The 17,873-nt window shown below is 51.4% G+C and overlaps 1 protein-coding gene across 10 annotated transcripts in view; it reads left to right on the forward strand.

Moving 5' to 3' along the window:
- WNK2 (WNK lysine deficient protein kinase 2) overlaps positions 1-17,873 on the forward strand; it is a 141,473-nt gene that overhangs the window by 46,958 nt on the left and 76,642 nt on the right. For all 10 annotated transcript variants that reach the window (XM_082401031.1, XM_082401032.1, XM_082401024.1 and 7 more), the window contains 4 exons: positions 2,252-2,340; positions 4,369-4,588; positions 12,524-12,806; positions 16,158-16,360. In XM_082401031.1, coding sequence (XP_082257157.1) covers positions 2,252-2,340; positions 4,369-4,588; positions 12,524-12,806; positions 16,158-16,360 — 795 coding nt within the window. The remainder of the gene's footprint in view (positions 1-2,251; positions 2,341-4,368; positions 4,589-12,523; positions 12,807-16,157; positions 16,361-17,873) is intronic.

Consider the following 17,873-nt stretch of genomic DNA (forward strand, 5'->3'; position numbering starts at 1 on the left):
GCATCTGCGGCCCCAAGGCCCCACCACCCGAGTGCTGGTTGCCTCGCCCCCGCCCCCGATGCAGCCTCCTCACTTCTGCAGAAGCATGAGGAGCCATGGTTCTCGCCACTCCGGAGCGCCCGCCCTTATCCCGCCCTCCTCCTTGAGCCCTTCCCGCAGGTTGCAGCTTGCTTCTGTCCTTTGGTTCTTAATTCTGAGTTATCTATTGGTCATTTATTTACTTTGAGCCCCTCCTGTGTGCCCCTGAGGGTGCAAGGTGGGAAGAGAGAATCCTTGGTTGGCAGCACTTGTGGGCATGGGTCAGAGACCCACAGATAGGTGTGCAGCTCCCCAGTGGTGCTGACCGGAGAGGTGGGCCCATCGGCTGTGGGCAGTGGTCCTCCAGGGGGACAGGGGAGGGACCCAAGGGAGGTTAGGGCTGCATTGCCAGGCCTTGAAGGGGTGCTGGTGCCCAGGGTGCAGGTGGAGCAGCTGCTGACCTTGGTTCTGGTTGCACATGTGGATGGGGTGGTGGTCCTTCTGCTGGGCTTGGGGAGACAGAGACTGAGTTCCCTGGGCACATACTCCTCGGCCACTCTGGTTCTTCCACCAGCCCTGCTGCCCCCCCATTTAGGCCCTGGGAGACAGGACACTAGTCAGGGTCCCGCAGCTCCTACGTGGACCCATGTTGGTTTGGGTAAAGCAAGGCTCGGCCCCACCTTGCCTCCTTGAGGAAATCAGATGAAAGGTGCATTCCCTGATCCTTGGTGTTTCCTCTGTTTGCAATAACACCCTTGTGCTCTGGGTCCTCTGGGCCCTCACGCTACACCCACACGCTGGTCCAGCCTCCAGCATCTGCTCCCGTCCTTGGGGGTCTCTTGGGGTCTTGGTGCCCATAGTTCTCAGCTGCCCCAACTCTGTGCTTCTGAGCCCAGAGACGTGAGCCCCTTCAAAACAGCAACTTGTTCTTCTGGCACATTCTTTACCTGCTTTGGGGGCCTCAGCTTTCCAGAGATTTAAATGACAGTGTACGTACACACTTACCTGTATTTATAGTTTCTCAGACCACCTGCCCCCACCCCCGTAGGACTGTGGCCTTTCTTGCTGGCATAGGTAAACTTCTTTTTCTGTTGGCTTCAGTGGAGTGGCACGGGGTTCTCATCTTAGGGGGACCCCTTGTCTGCTTCTGAAACCCAGGGTGCTGTGTCTGTTGCTGCACAGACTTCCCTGCATGTCAGGCACAACCTGACCCCAGTTGGTTATGGCCAGAGGTCATAGGCAGGGGTTTGGTGGGCACCATGGGGCCCCAGCTGGGTGGCGGGAGCTGCTGCGGATACTGCACTCCCAGGTCTGCCCCTGGGCTGGGGGTGCGCCTCCCCTCTCCCCCATCCCTTTCTGTGGGAAAATGTATGCTTTAAAAAAACAAGCCAGGACAAGACCTTTGAAGGCAAAGTTGTTTTGAAGGGGGAAGAACATGATGGTTGAGCCCTCACTGTGTTCAAAATGCTTAAAAACCAGGATCCCCTCCCCGCAAACCCCACCCTGAACAGATTGCAAATAAGACCGGCAGTCCAGCCCCTGTTTCTCCTGGAATCCTATCTGCTTGTGGGATTGACACTCTGCTCCCCCCATGCCTCTGGCTGCATGCCCCTAGCACCCGCTGGGTCTCTGGTCGGCGTGAATGCTCAGCCACCTCCTGCTCCCGCTGTCTGAAAGTCATCTGATGTGGCTGCTGGCTGTGGAGTTCCGTGGCACAGTTGCTTGCTTGCAGCCCCCTCAAGCCACCAGGCCTTGGAAGTCAGCCCCGCCGGTGACCACAGTGGGGCCAGCAACAGTGACCACATAGTGACTTCTGCACCCTCCAGGGGGCTGTGGCGAGAAAGGCCAGCTCTTTACGGTTCCTTGTCTAGCCTCCAGGACCCTCTGGGCAGCTGGCATGGGAGGCCCTGGCTGGCCGGCGGGTGGCCTCGGGCAGGTGTGCCTCCCCGGCCCCCTCCGCTGTGCAGTAAGAGTGCACCTTGTGGGGAGCTGGGTTGGGCAGAGTGAGCATCGTTGATGTCTGCTCTGAGTCTCCCCTGAATCTTTCTCTACCCCAGACCTCACTACTCCCGACAGCCCTTCAGTGGGGACTTAGACTGAAACAGCCCCCCCGACCCCAACCCCAAACAAGGCTCGTGCACTTCCTGCCTTCTCTTCTGCTGGGGTGAGTGTGAGGTGCGCAAGAAACAGACCCCAATTTGGTATTAGGTGACTCTGCTCATGTCATCTTCAGGGCATCAAGCCGGCCAGCTTTGAGAAAGTGCATGATCCTGAAATCAAGGAGATTATTGGGGAGTGTATCTGCAAAAAAAAGGAGGAAAGGTGAGTTCCCAGGCAGCATTGGATCTGGGCTGTTGCTCTGGCTGAAATCGCTTCCCAAGAGAAGAAGAGCATTGGAGATAGGCCACTTCAGGCCACAGGCATACCGGGTCCCAAGAAGCCTGCTGGGTGGTTGGTGGGCAGCCCTGCCCGAGCTCTGCTGCCTGGAACATGCTCCCTGGCTTTGGGGACTGTCCTAGAGCCCCCAACCCCTTTGTTGGCTGCTTCTCGCCCACCCAGCCTGGAGTGTGGGCGCCACTGGGGCCTCATTCTTCCCTTGTTGCTTTTTTTCTGTGTTGTCCCCAGCAAGCCTATCCATCCCCCCAGCCTGGAGGACACCCCCATGCCAAGCTCCCCATTGAGTCTCATCCTGCCCTCTCTCTCTGCTCCAGGCTGCGTCTTTCATGTACCTGTTTGTCTGACCCATCTCAAAGTCCCACATTCAAGTCAGAGCCCTTGAGATGCCCCCCAGACCAGCTCCCACCTCAGATCAGGGCCCTTCCTTCCTCAGCTGGTCAGCCAGGATGCTAGGTGTGTGTTCTGAGCCTTCCTCCTTCCTTCTTCCCTCCCCCATCCCTCTTCCCTCTTTCCCTTTTTCTTCCCTTCCCCCTTCCTCCCTCTTCTCTCCTCCCCACTCCTTCCTTCCTCCCTCTCTCTCTCCTTCCTTTCTTCCCTCCCTCCTCTCTCTCTTCCCCACTCCTTCCTACCTTCCTTCCTTCCCTCCCTCCTTCCCCATCCCTCCATCCCTCCCTTTTCTCTCCTTCCTTCCTCCCTTCTGCCCCTCTTTCCCTATCTCCTCCTTTCTCCCATCTCCCTCCCTCCTCCCTCTCTCTTCCTTCTCCCCCCTGCCCTTCTTCTCCTGCCCATTCCCCACCCTCCCCATTTCTCCTTCTCCTCGCCCCGCATACCTCTTCCTCACTCCCTCATGTGCCCACCCTGCCCTTGCACACCCAGCTCATGCCCTCTCCCCCGTTTCTGTGCCTAGCACTGATCACTACCCTTTTCTGTCCTCTCTCGTGTAGGGGCCTGTCCTGATCCCCAGGCCTTCTCTCTTGCCCCCTGCAGGTTATCGTGTTTTGTTTTTTAAACAAAAATACTAAAAAACTGTGAAAAGTGTATCACATCAAGTACAGAGACCACCTCCCAGACCAGGACAGACAGAGCCCCCAGGGCTGTGACCTCTGCGCCCCCAAGGGCCCTAACTCCTGACCTTCCCCAGGGTCCCCACAGGCATTTGTCACCCTCCCTGAGGGGTGCTCACCCTACTCTCCCCCTTTCATTCATGGTGGCTGTCTGGGTGGCATGGTTCCATCCGCCCGTGGGATGTGTTGTCCTCAGCAGCACAACAGTGGGATGGGCCACTGGAACTCGAGGGCCACGGTGACCACAGACAGGATGCTGGGAGGAAGCCAGTCCCAGGACAAAACAGGGATCTGTTTGTGCCAGAGACAGGAACTAGACGAGCATTTAGCGATGTGGATTTGGGCAGCAGAGTGGTTAGCCTGGCAACACCCGCCCCCCATTCCCGTGCTGAGGAGCCTCCGAAAATGTCCCTGCTTCCTTGAGGCCAGGGTCCCTCAGGTGGTGAGCTGGGGAGGTGGGGGCCTGCCTCTTCTGGGTCCAGTTCAGTTTTACCTGGAGCCAGGTAGGTATCCTGTGACAACTGAGAGCTCCCTAGCACCTCAGCAGGCTTTGACTACACAGTGCAGAGCCTGATTTAAACATTCTTTTCTGAATTACCCAAGTCTCTTAACAGTGGGGATGTTTAATTTTTATAATGAGAGAAAAAAAGAAGGCTTACATATTATGCAGTTAGATGTGTTCAGTAGTAGGTTTTTCCTCTTCCCCTGGGAGATAGGGAACGGAGATGTACTGTTTTGTGCTGCCCTCAAGGGCAGAGACTGCCCAGTGGGTAGTACAGTCAGAGGACTTTCTAGAGGGAGCTGGGCTGGTTGTGGCCCCTGCACCCCGTGTCCAGGACCCCCTCAGCAAGTGTGCCTTTGCCCTGCCTGACAGCCGTCCCCTCCCCAGGTACGAGATCAAGGACCTGCTCAGCCACGCCTTCTTCGCGGAGGACACAGGTGTGAGGGTGGAGCTGGCTGAGGAGGACCATGGCAGGAAGTCCACCATCGCCCTGCGGCTCTGGGTTGAGGACCCCAAGAAACTGAAGGGCAAGCCCAAGGACAATGGGGCCATAGAATTCACCTTTGACCTGGAGAGGGAGACGCCGGATGACGTGGCGCAGGAAATGGTAATGTGTGCTTGTTCCTTAGCAAATCTGGGTACGTTTCTTGAAAGTGTGTGGTTTCCAAAGATTAGAATGAAGTCAGAAAAGGAGCGTGGTCCTGCAGTGGGTGCGCAGTTCTGGGAACAAGGATCCCTGTTGGTCGAGTGCAGCTGTGAAGGACAACATAGGTCCGAATCACCCTGCTGTACAGATGCAGGACATCACCTTGGAAATGGTGCAGTGAAAGGGTATCGTGGACCGGTGCGGAGAGATCCCTGGGGACTTTAGCATATCAGGAATAGCCCTGTTTTGACCAGATTCTTGCTAACTTTGTGCAGGTGTGGGCCTCTGGGTTTGATCTTTATTTCACTTTGTTTCTGTGGGGCATTGTGGTTTGGAGGGCCTGGTGAGAGCAGGAGAATAAAGATGTTTTGTATCACAGAGGGAAAGAAGTATACGTGAGAAATGAAACACTGATTTTTACTGGAAAATCTGAGCAAGAGTAAAAATCTGCATGCTTGTTGCAGGAGACTAAGTGCTTGGCTGTGCCTGTCATAACCACAGAAATGCATGCCCTTTTTTTCTCTTTTTTAAAATAAATGCGTCACTGAAAATAGCACATCTATCAAAAATGTAGTAAGTCACAAGGGTATGGCCGATGGAGTCTTTACAAGTGGATTCCCTGGACCCCAATAGGTTTTTTTAAATCAATAAAATATATTTTTAAAAATTGAGGTATAGTTGATTTACAATGTTCAGGTGTACAGCAAAGTGATTCAGTTATGTATATGTGTATATACATGTATACGTGTGTGTGTGTGTGTGTGTGTGTGTGTGTATATATATATATATATGATCTTTTTTAGGTTCTTTTCTAATATAGGTTATTACAGTATATTGAATATAGTTCCCTGTGCTATACAGTAGGTCCTGTTGTTTATCTATTTTATATATAGTAGTGTGTATCTGTTAATCCCAAACTCCTAATTTATCCTCCTCCCAACTCTTTCCTCTTTGGTAACCATAAGTTTGTTTTCTATGTCTGTGAGTCTATTTCTGTTTTGTGAATAAGTTCATTTTTATCATTTTTTAAGATCCCACGTATAAGTGATATTGTATGATACTTGTCTTTCTCTGACTTTACTTCACTTAGTATGATAATCTCTAGGTCCAACCAGGTTGCTGCAAATGACATCATTTCATTCTTTTTTATGGCTGAGTAATATTCCTTTATTTTATTTAAGTAATATTCCTTTATATATATACAGTATCACATTTTTTTTATCCATTCATCTGTCAGTGGACATTTAGGTTGTTTCCATGTCTTGGCTGTTGTAAATAGTGCTGCTATGAACATTGGGGTGCATGTATTTTTTCTTTCAAAATAGAGCTTTCGTCTTTTCTGATTAATGCCTAGAAGTGGGATTGCTGGATCATATGGTAACTCTATTTTTTAAGGAACCTCCATACTGTTCTCCACAGTGGCTGCACCAATTTACATTCCCCCCAACAGTGTAGGAGGGTTCCCTTTTCTCCACACCCTTTCCAACATTTATTATTTGTAGACTTTTTGATGATGGCCATTCTGACAAGTGTGAGGTCATACCTCATTGTAGTTTTGATTTGCATTTCTTTTTTTTTGTTTGTTTAAACTGGGAAAATCTGGATAAGGTGTGCCCTTATTTATTTATTTATTTTATTTATTTATTTTTCGGCTGTGTTGGGTCTGCGTTTCTGTGCAAGGGCTTTCTCCAGTTGCGGCGAGCGGGGGCCACTCTTCATTGCGGTGCGCGGGCCTCTCACTGTCGCAGCCTCTCCCGTTGCGGAGCACAGGCTCCAGATGTGCAGGCTCAGTAGTTGTGGCTCACGGGCCCAGTTGCTCCACAGCATGTGGGGTCTTCCCGGACCGGGGCACGAACCCGTGTCCCCTGCATTGGCAGGCGGATTCCTAACCACTGCGCCACCAGGGAAGCCCCTGATTTGCATTTCTCAAATAATTAGCCACGTTGGACATCTTTTCATGTACCTGTTGTCCATCTGTATGTCTTCTTTGGAGAAATGTCTACTTAGGTCTTCTGCCCATTTTTTTGATTGGGTTGTTTGTTTTTTGGTATTGAGCTACATGAGCTGTTTGTATATTTGGGAAGTTAATCCGTTTTTGGTTGCATCATTTGCAAATATTTGCTCCCATTCTGTAGGTTGTCTTTTTGTTTTGTTTATAGTTTCCTTCACTGTGCAAAAGCTTTTAAGTTTAATTAGGTTCCATTTGTTTATTTTTGCTTTTATTTCCATTACTCTAGGAGACAAATCCAAAAAAATATTGCTGTGATTTATGTCAAAGAGTGTTCTGCCTATGTTTTCCTCTAGGAGTTTGATAATATCTAGTCTTGCATTGAGGTCTTTAATCCATTTTGAGTTTATTTTTTTATATGATGTTGGAGAATGTTCTAATTTCATTCTTTTACATGTAGCTGTCCAGTTTTCCCAGCACCAATTATTGAAGAAACTGTCTTTTCTCAAATGTATATACTTGCCTCCTTTGTGGTAGATTAATTGACCATAAGTGTATGGGTCTATTTCTGGTCTTTCTTTCCAGTTCCATTGATCTATGTGTCTGTTTTTGTGCCAGTACCATACTGTTTTGATTACTGTGGCTTTGTAGTATAGTCTGAAGTCAGGGAGCGTGATTCCTCCAGCTCTGTTCTCCTTTTTCAAGATTATTTTGGCTATTCGGGGTCTTTCGTGGTTACATAAAATATTTTAAATTATTTTGTTCTAGTTCTGTGAAAAATGCCACTGTTAATTTGATAGGGAAGGACCCCAGCATGGCCCTGGAAGGTGGGCTACAGGAGGTGGAGGGGAGGCTGCCTGCACAGGCTCCTGTGGGGGGCGTATCTGCGGGGCCAGGCTGTGCTGACTACTGCTCAGTGAGGCTCTGCTGAGGAAATTGAGGAAATTGAGGCTGGCCATGCCATGTAAGGTGTGGGAGCCACGGACCAAGGGGAACTCAGGGGACTGGGCCTGTGTCAGGTGAGGGGTCCATGGAACTTGGTTTAGGTGGTTGCAGCAGGTTAGGGCAAGACAGGAGTGGGAGGTGCACGGCCAGTCAGGACCCTGCCTTCCACTGAGCAGCAGCCTGTGCCCCTGATGGCATGTGTGGTAGGTGTGACGCCCTGCTAATGGCACAGAGCCCATGTCAGGACTCCTTCTCAGCTGCTGATCACATTCCTGGGCCTAGAAACAGACACCTCTGCTGTAATCGGATTTAACAGTATCGTTTAGCTCCCATGCTTCTGGGAGGATCTTTCTATGACCTTGCATAGTGCGCACTGTTGAATTGCTACATATTTGTTGAGAGTTGCATTAAGATGATTACCAGCTTATCTATTTTAGTATAGTAGTTTGTATTTGTTAATCCCATAGTCCTAATTTGTCCCTCCCCCTCCCTTCCCCCTTTGGTAACCTATGTCTGTGAGTCTATTTCTGTTTTGTATATAGATTCATTTGTATTATTTTTTTAGATTCCACATTAAAAAAATTAAAAAAAAAAAAAGAGAATTACCAGCCCATCAGTCCTATAATTCAGGACCTCTGCTTCTCCATACTGCGACACTGTGGTCTCTCCATGCTTTCCGCTGAAGTTTAAAGCACAAACATAAGTAACGATCAAGGTGGTGTGCAGGCTGGTATCCTGTGAAATGAGGTTCAGGAAGGTGGGTTGCATATGGAGAGTGTCCTGGAGGGACCGCGGGGACTGGGGGTACCTGGCTAGCAGCTCCAGGTGTCCCGGTGGCAGGAGGAGCAGAGGGAGGCCTCGGGGGGTTGGCTAGGCCTGCATGGAGATGAGGTGGGTCCCTGGACAGCCTTGAGGGGGTGTGTCTGTCGAGGTGCAGGCACCTCAGGAAGCACAGGTGGCGAGCAGTGTTCTCGTTCCCCCATGAGCATTGCATAGCGATGGCATGAGAATGACAGGGCACACAGTTTCCACATGGTGACATGTCCTGGAGGCACCTGGGACCCAGACAACCGGTGCCATCTGCATCTCAGTTGGACCAGGTACCTCCTCCAGCTCCAGCTCTGTTCTTGGTTCTGTTCCAGACACTGTTCAGTTATAAGACAGTGGTGCCCAAATGTGGCCTGGGCCCCTTCCCAGGACCTGCCCACCCTCCTGAGAGGACTCATCCCTTCTCTGCCTCAACATAGAAAATACCTTGGCCCCTGGCCGCAGCACAGATGCTGCCCGGCCCCCAGGTCCTTGCGTACGCGCCTGAGCCTGTAGCCACGGCCCGGTCCTCACCAAGTCCCTGGCACCTGACTGGACTCACGGGTGGGAGGTGTCTCCAAGAGTTCACAGTGCAGGCCCTGGGCCCGGCGCCTCCCCCTTCCCTCTCCTCTGTCTCCTTTAAAAGTGCCTTTTCATGGGGAACATCCTCTGTGCTGTATGCCATTCTTGCAGAAGAAGGTGCATCACTGTGTTCAGTTAAGGAATAATAAAAAAACAACACATACCCAACACTCTGCTTAAGAAACAGAATGAGCCCAGAGCCCTGGAGTGCCTGTGATGCAAGTGACCGCATTCACACAGCGGGGTCTTCCACCTGCGTGAGTGCCCTGGTTGTTACTGGCCACTGCTCCTGAACCCTGGCTAGACCTGGCTCCTGGCTGGTCCTTGCAGGTCAGTGCTGGTCGTGCAGCCTTTGGCCAGGGTCTAACTTTCCCTCCACTCCCCTCCCCTTCCCACCCATCTGTAAATACCAGAGCCAACTCTAGGGTCTGGTGCTCTCCTTCTCCCTGGGGTCCTGATGGCAGCTGCCTGGGCCTCTCCTGGGCTGTCCCTGGGCCAGGTGTTAGGACGCCGAAGAAGCCCAAGCTGGGCAGAGTTTCAGAGCTCACAACTCCCAGGTTGCTCAGCTGGGTGTTCACTTGCTGATAGCTTCAACTCAACACACACACTTTTTCAAAACATAAAGTAATTTAAAGAGGAGATGACTACGAATGAAACACCAGTGTTGGTTATCATAAACAGATGGTAACCTTATAAAGGAAGTGCTTTGAAAGCATAGGGGTGTCACTGCACTGCCAGTTCTAGGACTTGGCGCCTGGTCTGGGCTGCCCTGTTGTTAACACCTGAGATTATTGAGTGTTGAGTGTTGAAGATGATGAGGCTGCCTTCCTGAGGCTACCTGGGGGTGGGAGGCAGGCCGATGGGATAGCTTTCTCTTCTCCCTCTACTATCTCCCCCCAGCAGGTCCTGCAGGGGGCGTGGGGAGGGTGCCGGTGGTGGGTGGGGGATGCATTGGGGAGGCCTGTGTGAATGTGGATCAGAACAAAGATGCCCCCAGGGCTCAGAGAAGGGTGGGCTCTTTGGGGACCTGGGCTGGCTTTAATCTGGAAGTGACCCCTCTTGTAGACCCCCAGGGTGGGAGGGGAGGGAACTTGTAGCCTAGCCCAGGGATTCTCGTGTTTGTGGTGCCAGCCCTTCTGCCTACACAGCCTCCAGATAATAGGATGTTCCAGTGTGGCCAAATTCTCTGCTGTTTGGGAAAAAATAGAAGAAACACCTTGGAGAGGATCACTGGGGGGTGACTGTGAAAATGGAGATGGAAGGGAAAATGGGTCATGGGCAGAAAATAGAAATGGCAGGCAAGCGTGTCTGTAGGATGCTTTCTTTCCAGCGGCCTCTGGTCAGGTCAGCCACGTGGGGGTGGCCACTGATGGTGGGTGCTGAACCCTGGCTCGGCCTCTTCAGCAAGTCCTGGCCACGTGCCCAGCCGTGCTCGCACCTCCCCGTCCTGGGCTGAGCCTGGCGGGGGCCTCAGGGTGGATGTCTGCAGGATTTCAGCACAGTTCATTGTGTCAAATGGAGTTGTCTTCTGAAATGAGTCTTTTAAAATAATCACAAACTTATAGAAAAGTTGCAAATGTGGAACAGAACTGTTCAAGGTGACTTCTTTTGGCCAGACCCATGTCTGTTTCCCACAGACAGGGACTTTCCTAACAGCCGCCTCGGCTGTCAGAACTGGGAGAGCAGCCCAGCCCCACCCAGGGTCCGAGTTGTCCAGTGATGCCTTCATGGCAAGAGTGCCGATCAGGGTCGCTCACCACGGTCAGCCCACCGAGGACACTCCCTGAGATCACGTGGTTGAGGGTTTCTGCCAGGGGTCTCCATGTGCAGTTAAAATTAATAACTATTTTGTGAGGAGGTACCTTGAAACTACGTAAATATTCCATTTTCACCAGGCTTGCCGTTTATTTATATCTGTGTGCACTCACAGTTTCTCTTTTATTCAGTAGGTTGTATGTTCCATTGGTGAGTTACCTATCGCTGACAACAAATTACCCCAAACACAGGCCTGTACACACTTACGGTCTTATGCAGTCTCCGAGGTCAGACATCCGGGAGTAGCTTAGCAGGTGCTTCTGGCTCAGGGCCCCTCATGAGGTGTAGCCAGGGTGTCTGCCAGGGCTGACTGGGGCCGAGGGTTTGTATCTGTGCTTGCTCACCTGACTGGTGGCGGGACACTCAGTTCCCAGCCAGGTGGGACATTCAAAGGGCAGCTCATGACATGGCTTCATGGGAGCAGGTGATCCACAGGAGAGAGAGAGACAGAGACACGGAGGGAGAGACAGAGAGATAGAGACAGAGGGAGAGACAGAGAGAGAGAGACAGAGACAGAGACAGAGGGAGACACACAGAGAGACAGAGGCTGAGAGATAGACTGAGAGGCAGAGAGACAGAGACTGCATGTATGTGGCCCCCCTTTGTGTAACCTCACGCTGGCAGCAAACCCACCACTTCTGCCACCACAGATCACTTTCATTTCTCCTGTGTTCATTTGTGGACACGTCCTTCAAACCATCATGACATCACTGTTTATTTTGGTGCTCAGAGTGCCCCAGATTCAGCCAGTGGGAGGTCCTGGGTGCTAGCTTCCATGTCATCCTGCATGTCTGTCATTTTCTGAGCATGTCCTTGATTTCAGGCATAGTGAGATGTCCAGCTCCCCTGGCCCTTTCCCTGCAAGCCTGAACCCGCTCTCACAGCGGCCAAGCTCCGGTCGTTGCCCTGGGCCCACTCAGTTCAGAAGCACACGCTATACCATAAATGTACACACTCACATCTACATCTGGCATATTTATGTGTGTTGTACTTTGAAAACCGTGAGTTCACATGATTCCAGCGCCACAAGGTTTGTTCTCGGGTCTTCTCCTGTTTCACATGGGGAATCCCACAGTGACGGTGAGGAGCCTGGCTTCCGCTGTTTTGTGGTTTTGCCATAAATATTCTCAGAGAGCACTCTGATGTTTCCTGGAGATCCTTGATTCATTTACAGATGCTCTCAAATGCTCCATTGGGAGAATTGGGTTCAGAATTTTGCTAGGCATGGGTACACACCGTCCTGGTCTCTTGTTACTAAATGTGCCTCCTTCCCCCAGCCTCTGTGACTTCTCAGAGAATGTCCAAGACAGCACTGAGGACTGGTTGAGGCTACTTGTCCCTGTCCCTGAGCACACAGATGCAGCCAGGACCTCTTTCCCACCCTCGGCCAGCCTGAGCAAGGGGCTCCATGAAAGCCCTGGGGCCCAGCCAGTGAGGGGCTACTCTGAGTTTTGGCCCTGCCAGAGGCAGATTAGGATCTTCCCTTTCCTCTCACACATCCAGCCCATGGTTACGAGCATCTGCTGTGTTGTCGCTGACCCAGGAGCCGGGTCAGTGTAGGTTTAGATGGTCACTCTCCCTGTGGATCTACAGTCGATGGCGGGAGGATAGTTACTTACGGGATGACGAGAGTGTCCATGAGAGGAAAGAGCTTGGTAATGGGGGTGAGGGACCCGAGGAGGGGACTTTGGGCAGAGACCCCACAAGCAGGAGGTGGCGGTGCATACGGCAGGGTTGCCTGGTAGTGGGGCATGTGGGTGGGGCTGATCCCAGTAATGACACGGTGATTTCCTTTGCAGATTGAGTCAGGATTTTTCCATGAGAGCGATGTGAAGATTGTGGCCAAGTCCATCCGTGACCGCGTGGCATTGATCCAGTGGCGGCGGAAGAGGATCTGGCCAGCGCTGCAGCCCCAGGAGCAGCGGGACCCCGGCAGCCCTGACAAGGCCAGGGGCCCACCCACACCCCTGCAGGTCCAGGTGACCTACCACTCTCAGGCTGGGCCGCCAGAGCTGGAGGAGCCCGAGGCCGACCAGCACCTCCTCACCCCTGCGCTGCCGGCCAGCGCCACCTCCCTGGCCTGTGAGTGCTGCCCTCCCCAGGGCCCCCCTGCCCTGCCGCCCTCCCCGTAGCCCACCCCGCGGGTATGAATGATTGGTGTGGGCAAATATTCTTCCAGGGAGGGCACTGGAAGCATCCCCACATTGCAAAGAGATCTGTTCCCAGAGGGGTTTAAGGCTCCCTGAAGTCCAGCTTCTCAGGACAGGTAGGGGACAAATATCCAGGGAGACCCAGAACCTCCTGTGGCCCCCGAGCCAGCAGGGATGGAGCTTGTTTAGTTCAGCTACTTATCCCATCTGGAGGATATCAGTCCCAGCCTCACAGGGAACCTGAGGGCTGGACCTCAGCCCTGGAGTCACTGACCAGTGGAGGCGTCTGGGCCACACGCTGTGGTCCTGGGGCTGCCAGTGGCTGCAGCCTCTAGTCATGCCATGGTCTTGGTTGTGACTTTTGCCGCTTGGATTATCTGTCCCCAAGGTTATCTCCCTTCTGGTACTGAACCTTTGAGACCTTTAGTGTGTTTCCCAGAGAGTGTCACCGATGGATTGGTGGGAGTCACTTTGTACCTGGCTTCATCTCAGACCACTGGAACGGAGAATCCTGTGTCTTCTCCATGTCTAAGTGGAAATCCTCAGTATCCTAAAAATTCAGCCATGAGCTGAGGATGGGGGATGTAGCCTTTTCTGTCTGTTCTGTGAATAAGCATGGAGAGCTGAGCCACCTGCCCAAGCCACTATTTCAGGTTGTTTGTGTGGAAAGACCAAAATAGTCTGTTTAATCTATTTAATAGTTACATCCTTTCTTTATCAGTAAAATAGCTAAACATTCTTCAAAGTAGGCTGTCTGAATTCAAACCATCGGCTGGCTGGCCATCACTTTGAGATAGGTTGCCTACTGTTTACTTCTGTTCTACCTGCTCAAGTTTGCTTTGGAGAATAGAATCGCTACATCATCACTCCATTTTCTGATAAACCGAAAAATTAATTCAAGAGCATACATTTTTTGTAGGAAAAGGCTTTCCACACCTGACATACCACTACACACTTTGAAAACATAATTTTTGGTTGAACAGTTTCTAGGACAGGAATTAAGAAATCTCCTTTTGTTGAACTTTGAAGAGATACAGTCTGTGACCTAGAAAGTGCTCTGCTGTGGTAAGATGTTGTGACACAGGCTCGACCCATTGCATAGATGTGAATCAACAGATGAGTTTAGGGTGCGCGTCCTGTCTGCAAACAGATCCCCTTCCTGACTAAGAATGAGTGTGCTTCATGTAGTGGCCATACTTCTCAAAAACATTTTTACCTATTTATCGTAATTTCTCTAAAGTAGACTATATTTAGTCACATTGTATAAAATTCAGAAAATCCAAGAGGGTATACAGCAAAAGCCAGTTAATTTTCCTCCCTGCAGGTCACTGATGTTTTACGTCTTTTAACTTTAACTTCCAGAGATAATAACTTCTAGACGTAACCTATACCTGCAGTCTACCACACACACGCTCAACATGCATATGCACACATACATGTGTGCACATAGAACATACCCACACAAGTGCATGTGCACAGGCACATGGGCACACATGCACACACGTGGGCACCCCTGTGTCTCCCTCTAATCTGTAACCCACAGCACCCTGCACATGCTCTTCTGCACCTTGCCGTGGGTCAGAACAGAAAGCCTGTGCTCAGCCATCCCTCTGGCCGCAGTGCCTGGGGCCGGCTGGACCACACTGTGCATCATAGAGATGAACTAATATAGACTCAAGCAGCACACACGTCACTGGAGGGGACCTGGTCTTAGGTAACAAGACGGGCACACACACACTTTCATATATTGGAAGGTGCAGCAAATATCATATGTTTTGACTCCCCACTATGTTTTCTGTTAGCTGCCCACCAGCTAACCAGATCAGGCTCAAGCTTGGGCCAGCACCAGTGACTGTGAGAACACAATTTGTCAATAGGTTAAAAGTGATTGTTTAAAATAATTTTTATTATACGAATAAACACGTTCACTTTAAAAATATGAAATGTCACATACATGGTTAGTGTCACTCTACTTGAAATTGGTCTGTATACTCTCTCTCTCTCAGGCACTCATCTCTCTGTCTCTGTCTCGTGTGCCCACACTGTGTCTCTCATGTGCACATGCTCTCTGTCTCTGTCTCTCTCTAATTAGCAATGACTACTAGCCACCTCATCAAAACTCAGAGCCACTTGTTAAATTGGTTTTGCACAATCAAACCTCACCATTCTTAAGTCTTCCTGGGTCAAAATAAGTTCTGATCAGCTCTTGGGAAAAATTACTTTGTTGCAAAGCCAACAAGAGTCCTCTTTTACTGTATTTGTTTAAATTACAAATGGACACGATGCCAACACTGAAAGGCGCCCCACAGAAATAGCTTGGTGTTCATAGGTGACAAATCCTAATATTTATGTAGCTTTTGGAATCTGGAGGCAGTAAAACAAAAGTGCCACTTCAAACAGGTTTTTGCTTTTCACTCTTGCCTGGCATGACCATGCAGGCGCCCTGTCTTCCCAGGTGTCTTCCTAGGCTTGGTGAGACCAGCCTGTGGGCCATGGAAGTCCTGTCTGTGCCCCCATGTGCAGGCAGCTCCTTCCACCCAGGCTGGGTTTGATGGACCAATCTGGGCTGACCTTGGGTGAGGCTGGCCTCTTGCGGGGCTGCCTTGGGCCGTGGAATCTCTGGGTCCCCCTCTTATGGCCTCTCTGTGGGGCAGGGACCTCGTCCGCCCCATTTTCCAACCACGTTACACCTGGGCCTGTGAAGTGAGGGGCTAGATTTGGACCCAGGTCTTCCTACTTCAGGCTCTTTGCTGTGGTGAGTGGAGGTGGTCAGGGTCCTAAGACCTCCCTCCCCCACTATAAAACTCAGGTGGTAATTTTTTCCTCTGCATGACTGTAGCTTTTCCTAACTTGGACATTCCATCTGGTGCCTTTGAAGAGCTGAAAGTGCTCACTTTCAAGGCCAGGTCAGGTGCCAGATGAGGTCCCTATCTGCAAGCCGGTGGAAGTCGTCCTGCCTAGAGGATGGTGCAAGGTACCCACCTGGGATCCATGGTGGCCCATGGTGAGCACCAACAGATGTCAGGCCGTGTGTGGGCAGGCTGCCAGGGCCATTTCTGGGTGGTACAATTACAGCCCCCTGTACCGTTCTTTAGTTGATTGTTTAAAATGACACACATTTATTATGTATGTGATCTGGAAATGTAACCAAGTCTTTGTTTTACAGAAGAAAATACAAGGACAAGCTGTCCCATGTTTGCGTTCCCTGAGACTTGTTGGAATGCTGTGGGGGTGATGTTTGGGGGTGCCCGCTTTGAGCTGTGCTTTTGTCCTCCTTCCCCAGCGGACAGCACGTTTGACAGTGGCCAGGGCTCCACGGTGTATTCGGACTCGCAGAGCAGCCAGCAGAGCGTTGTGCTGGGCTCGCTGGCAGATGGAGTGCAGCCCCCCGCCCAGTGTGTGTGCAGCCCCCCCGTGAGCGTGAGTGACGGGCCTGTCCTGCCACATAGCCTGCCCTCACTGGGGGCCTACCAGCAGCCTGCCGTGGTGAGTCAGCCCACCCCTTCTGCCCAGAGTTCCTGTCCACATGGCCTAGAGTCTGTGATGGTCCATCCAGTCGGTGCTGGCCTGTTGTCAGTTCCCAGCCATGCAAAAGCAGGCCCATGGGAGGTCCATCCTTGCCAGTAACTGCAGGACTGCAGGCTGGAGCAGCCTATGGTGTACCCTGAAAGACCTGCCAGATGAGAAAATACTGGAAACAGAGCCCAGTGACACCCAGTGCTTGCAAAGCTGTGATAAACCTGGCAAGGTCCCGCCCTGTGACTGACGCTGGGCCTGAAAAGTTACTTCTGACTGTTGCAAAGGTGACAGAAAAGCATCGTTTATAGTAATGAAACCTTTCATTTTGTCTCAGTGTCTAGCTTCACTGAGGGAGTGTTAAGTATCTCCTGGCATTTCTCCACCACCACCACATATTATGCAGCCATTAAAAGTTAGAGGTATGGAAACGACCAAATCATGGGAAGCGTTTTCAGTGATGTTTGAAAAGTAGGATTGAAAGGGCCTCATGCCTATGCCTGTGGAATAATTTGTTAGATGAGATTGAAATTGCTAGATGAGGGGGTCACATTTAGCATTTGTTTTTTGATTTTGATTTTTTTTAATGTTAAAGAAAGCAAAACAATTGCTTGCTTCCCAGTCCCAAATGGTCAGTCGCAGAGAAGTTGCCCTTGAGCCAGACTGTGGAGAGGGGTCCAGAGAGAGATTTAGACGCCCCTCAGGCCCAGAAGTGGTCAGGGCCAGTGCCCCTGCCCGAAGAGCGTCTCCTGCCTCGCGTTACAGCGGCTCCCAACATGCTCTCACATGTGCTCTCACTCCACGCTCCCGCGTGTGCTTTCAATCATGCACTCCCACACTGTGGCTGCCTTTTGGGGCTGCCTGAGTGCCGGGCCCCAGCCTTTCTGGCCACCTCTGTCTCTCTTCCCTCCCCTCCTGACTGCCCAGGCTCAGAAAGTCCCTTTGGAAAAGCAGTTGAAGCGTTTGCCTCTGCTGACTGGAACCCAGTACTCATTTGCAGTTTGCACTTGCAGTTTGACTTGTTTCACAAAATTAAGTGAAATATGATTTTAGAGCAGGAAGAGTTCATTTATGAGAAGGCCACCAGCTTCTCAGAGCAGTGGTTCTTGGCTTTAGGTCACCCATGCTAGGGCTGAGCCAGAACCTTCCACCGGCCCTCATCCCCTCTAGGGCAGGGTCATACTTTCCCTCGCCACACAATGTGCTCTCCACCCAGGTCCCTGCAGCACTGCCCCTGCCCTAGTTTTGGCTCACAGGCCAGGATGCCTGAGCACAGGTAGGTCGAGGGCCTGGCCAGGATGCACCCAAAATTGGCTGGAGTGTTCTCTCCCATCTTTTGCCTATTTATGCAAAAACACCTTGGACAGAAGGGGTCCCCAGGGTGCACTGAGGGCTCCTGGGGAGGGTTGCCATGGTGATTTGCCCCTGGGACCCAGGGAAGAAGTGGCACAGATGGTGGAGTCAGGAGTACAAGGCGCTCCTC

This window comes from Balaenoptera borealis, assembly GCF_965194805.1.
Source record: "Balaenoptera borealis genome assembly, chromosome: 8".
In the NCBI taxonomy this organism is placed as follows: domain Eukaryota; kingdom Metazoa; phylum Chordata; class Mammalia; order Artiodactyla; family Balaenopteridae; genus Balaenoptera; species Balaenoptera borealis.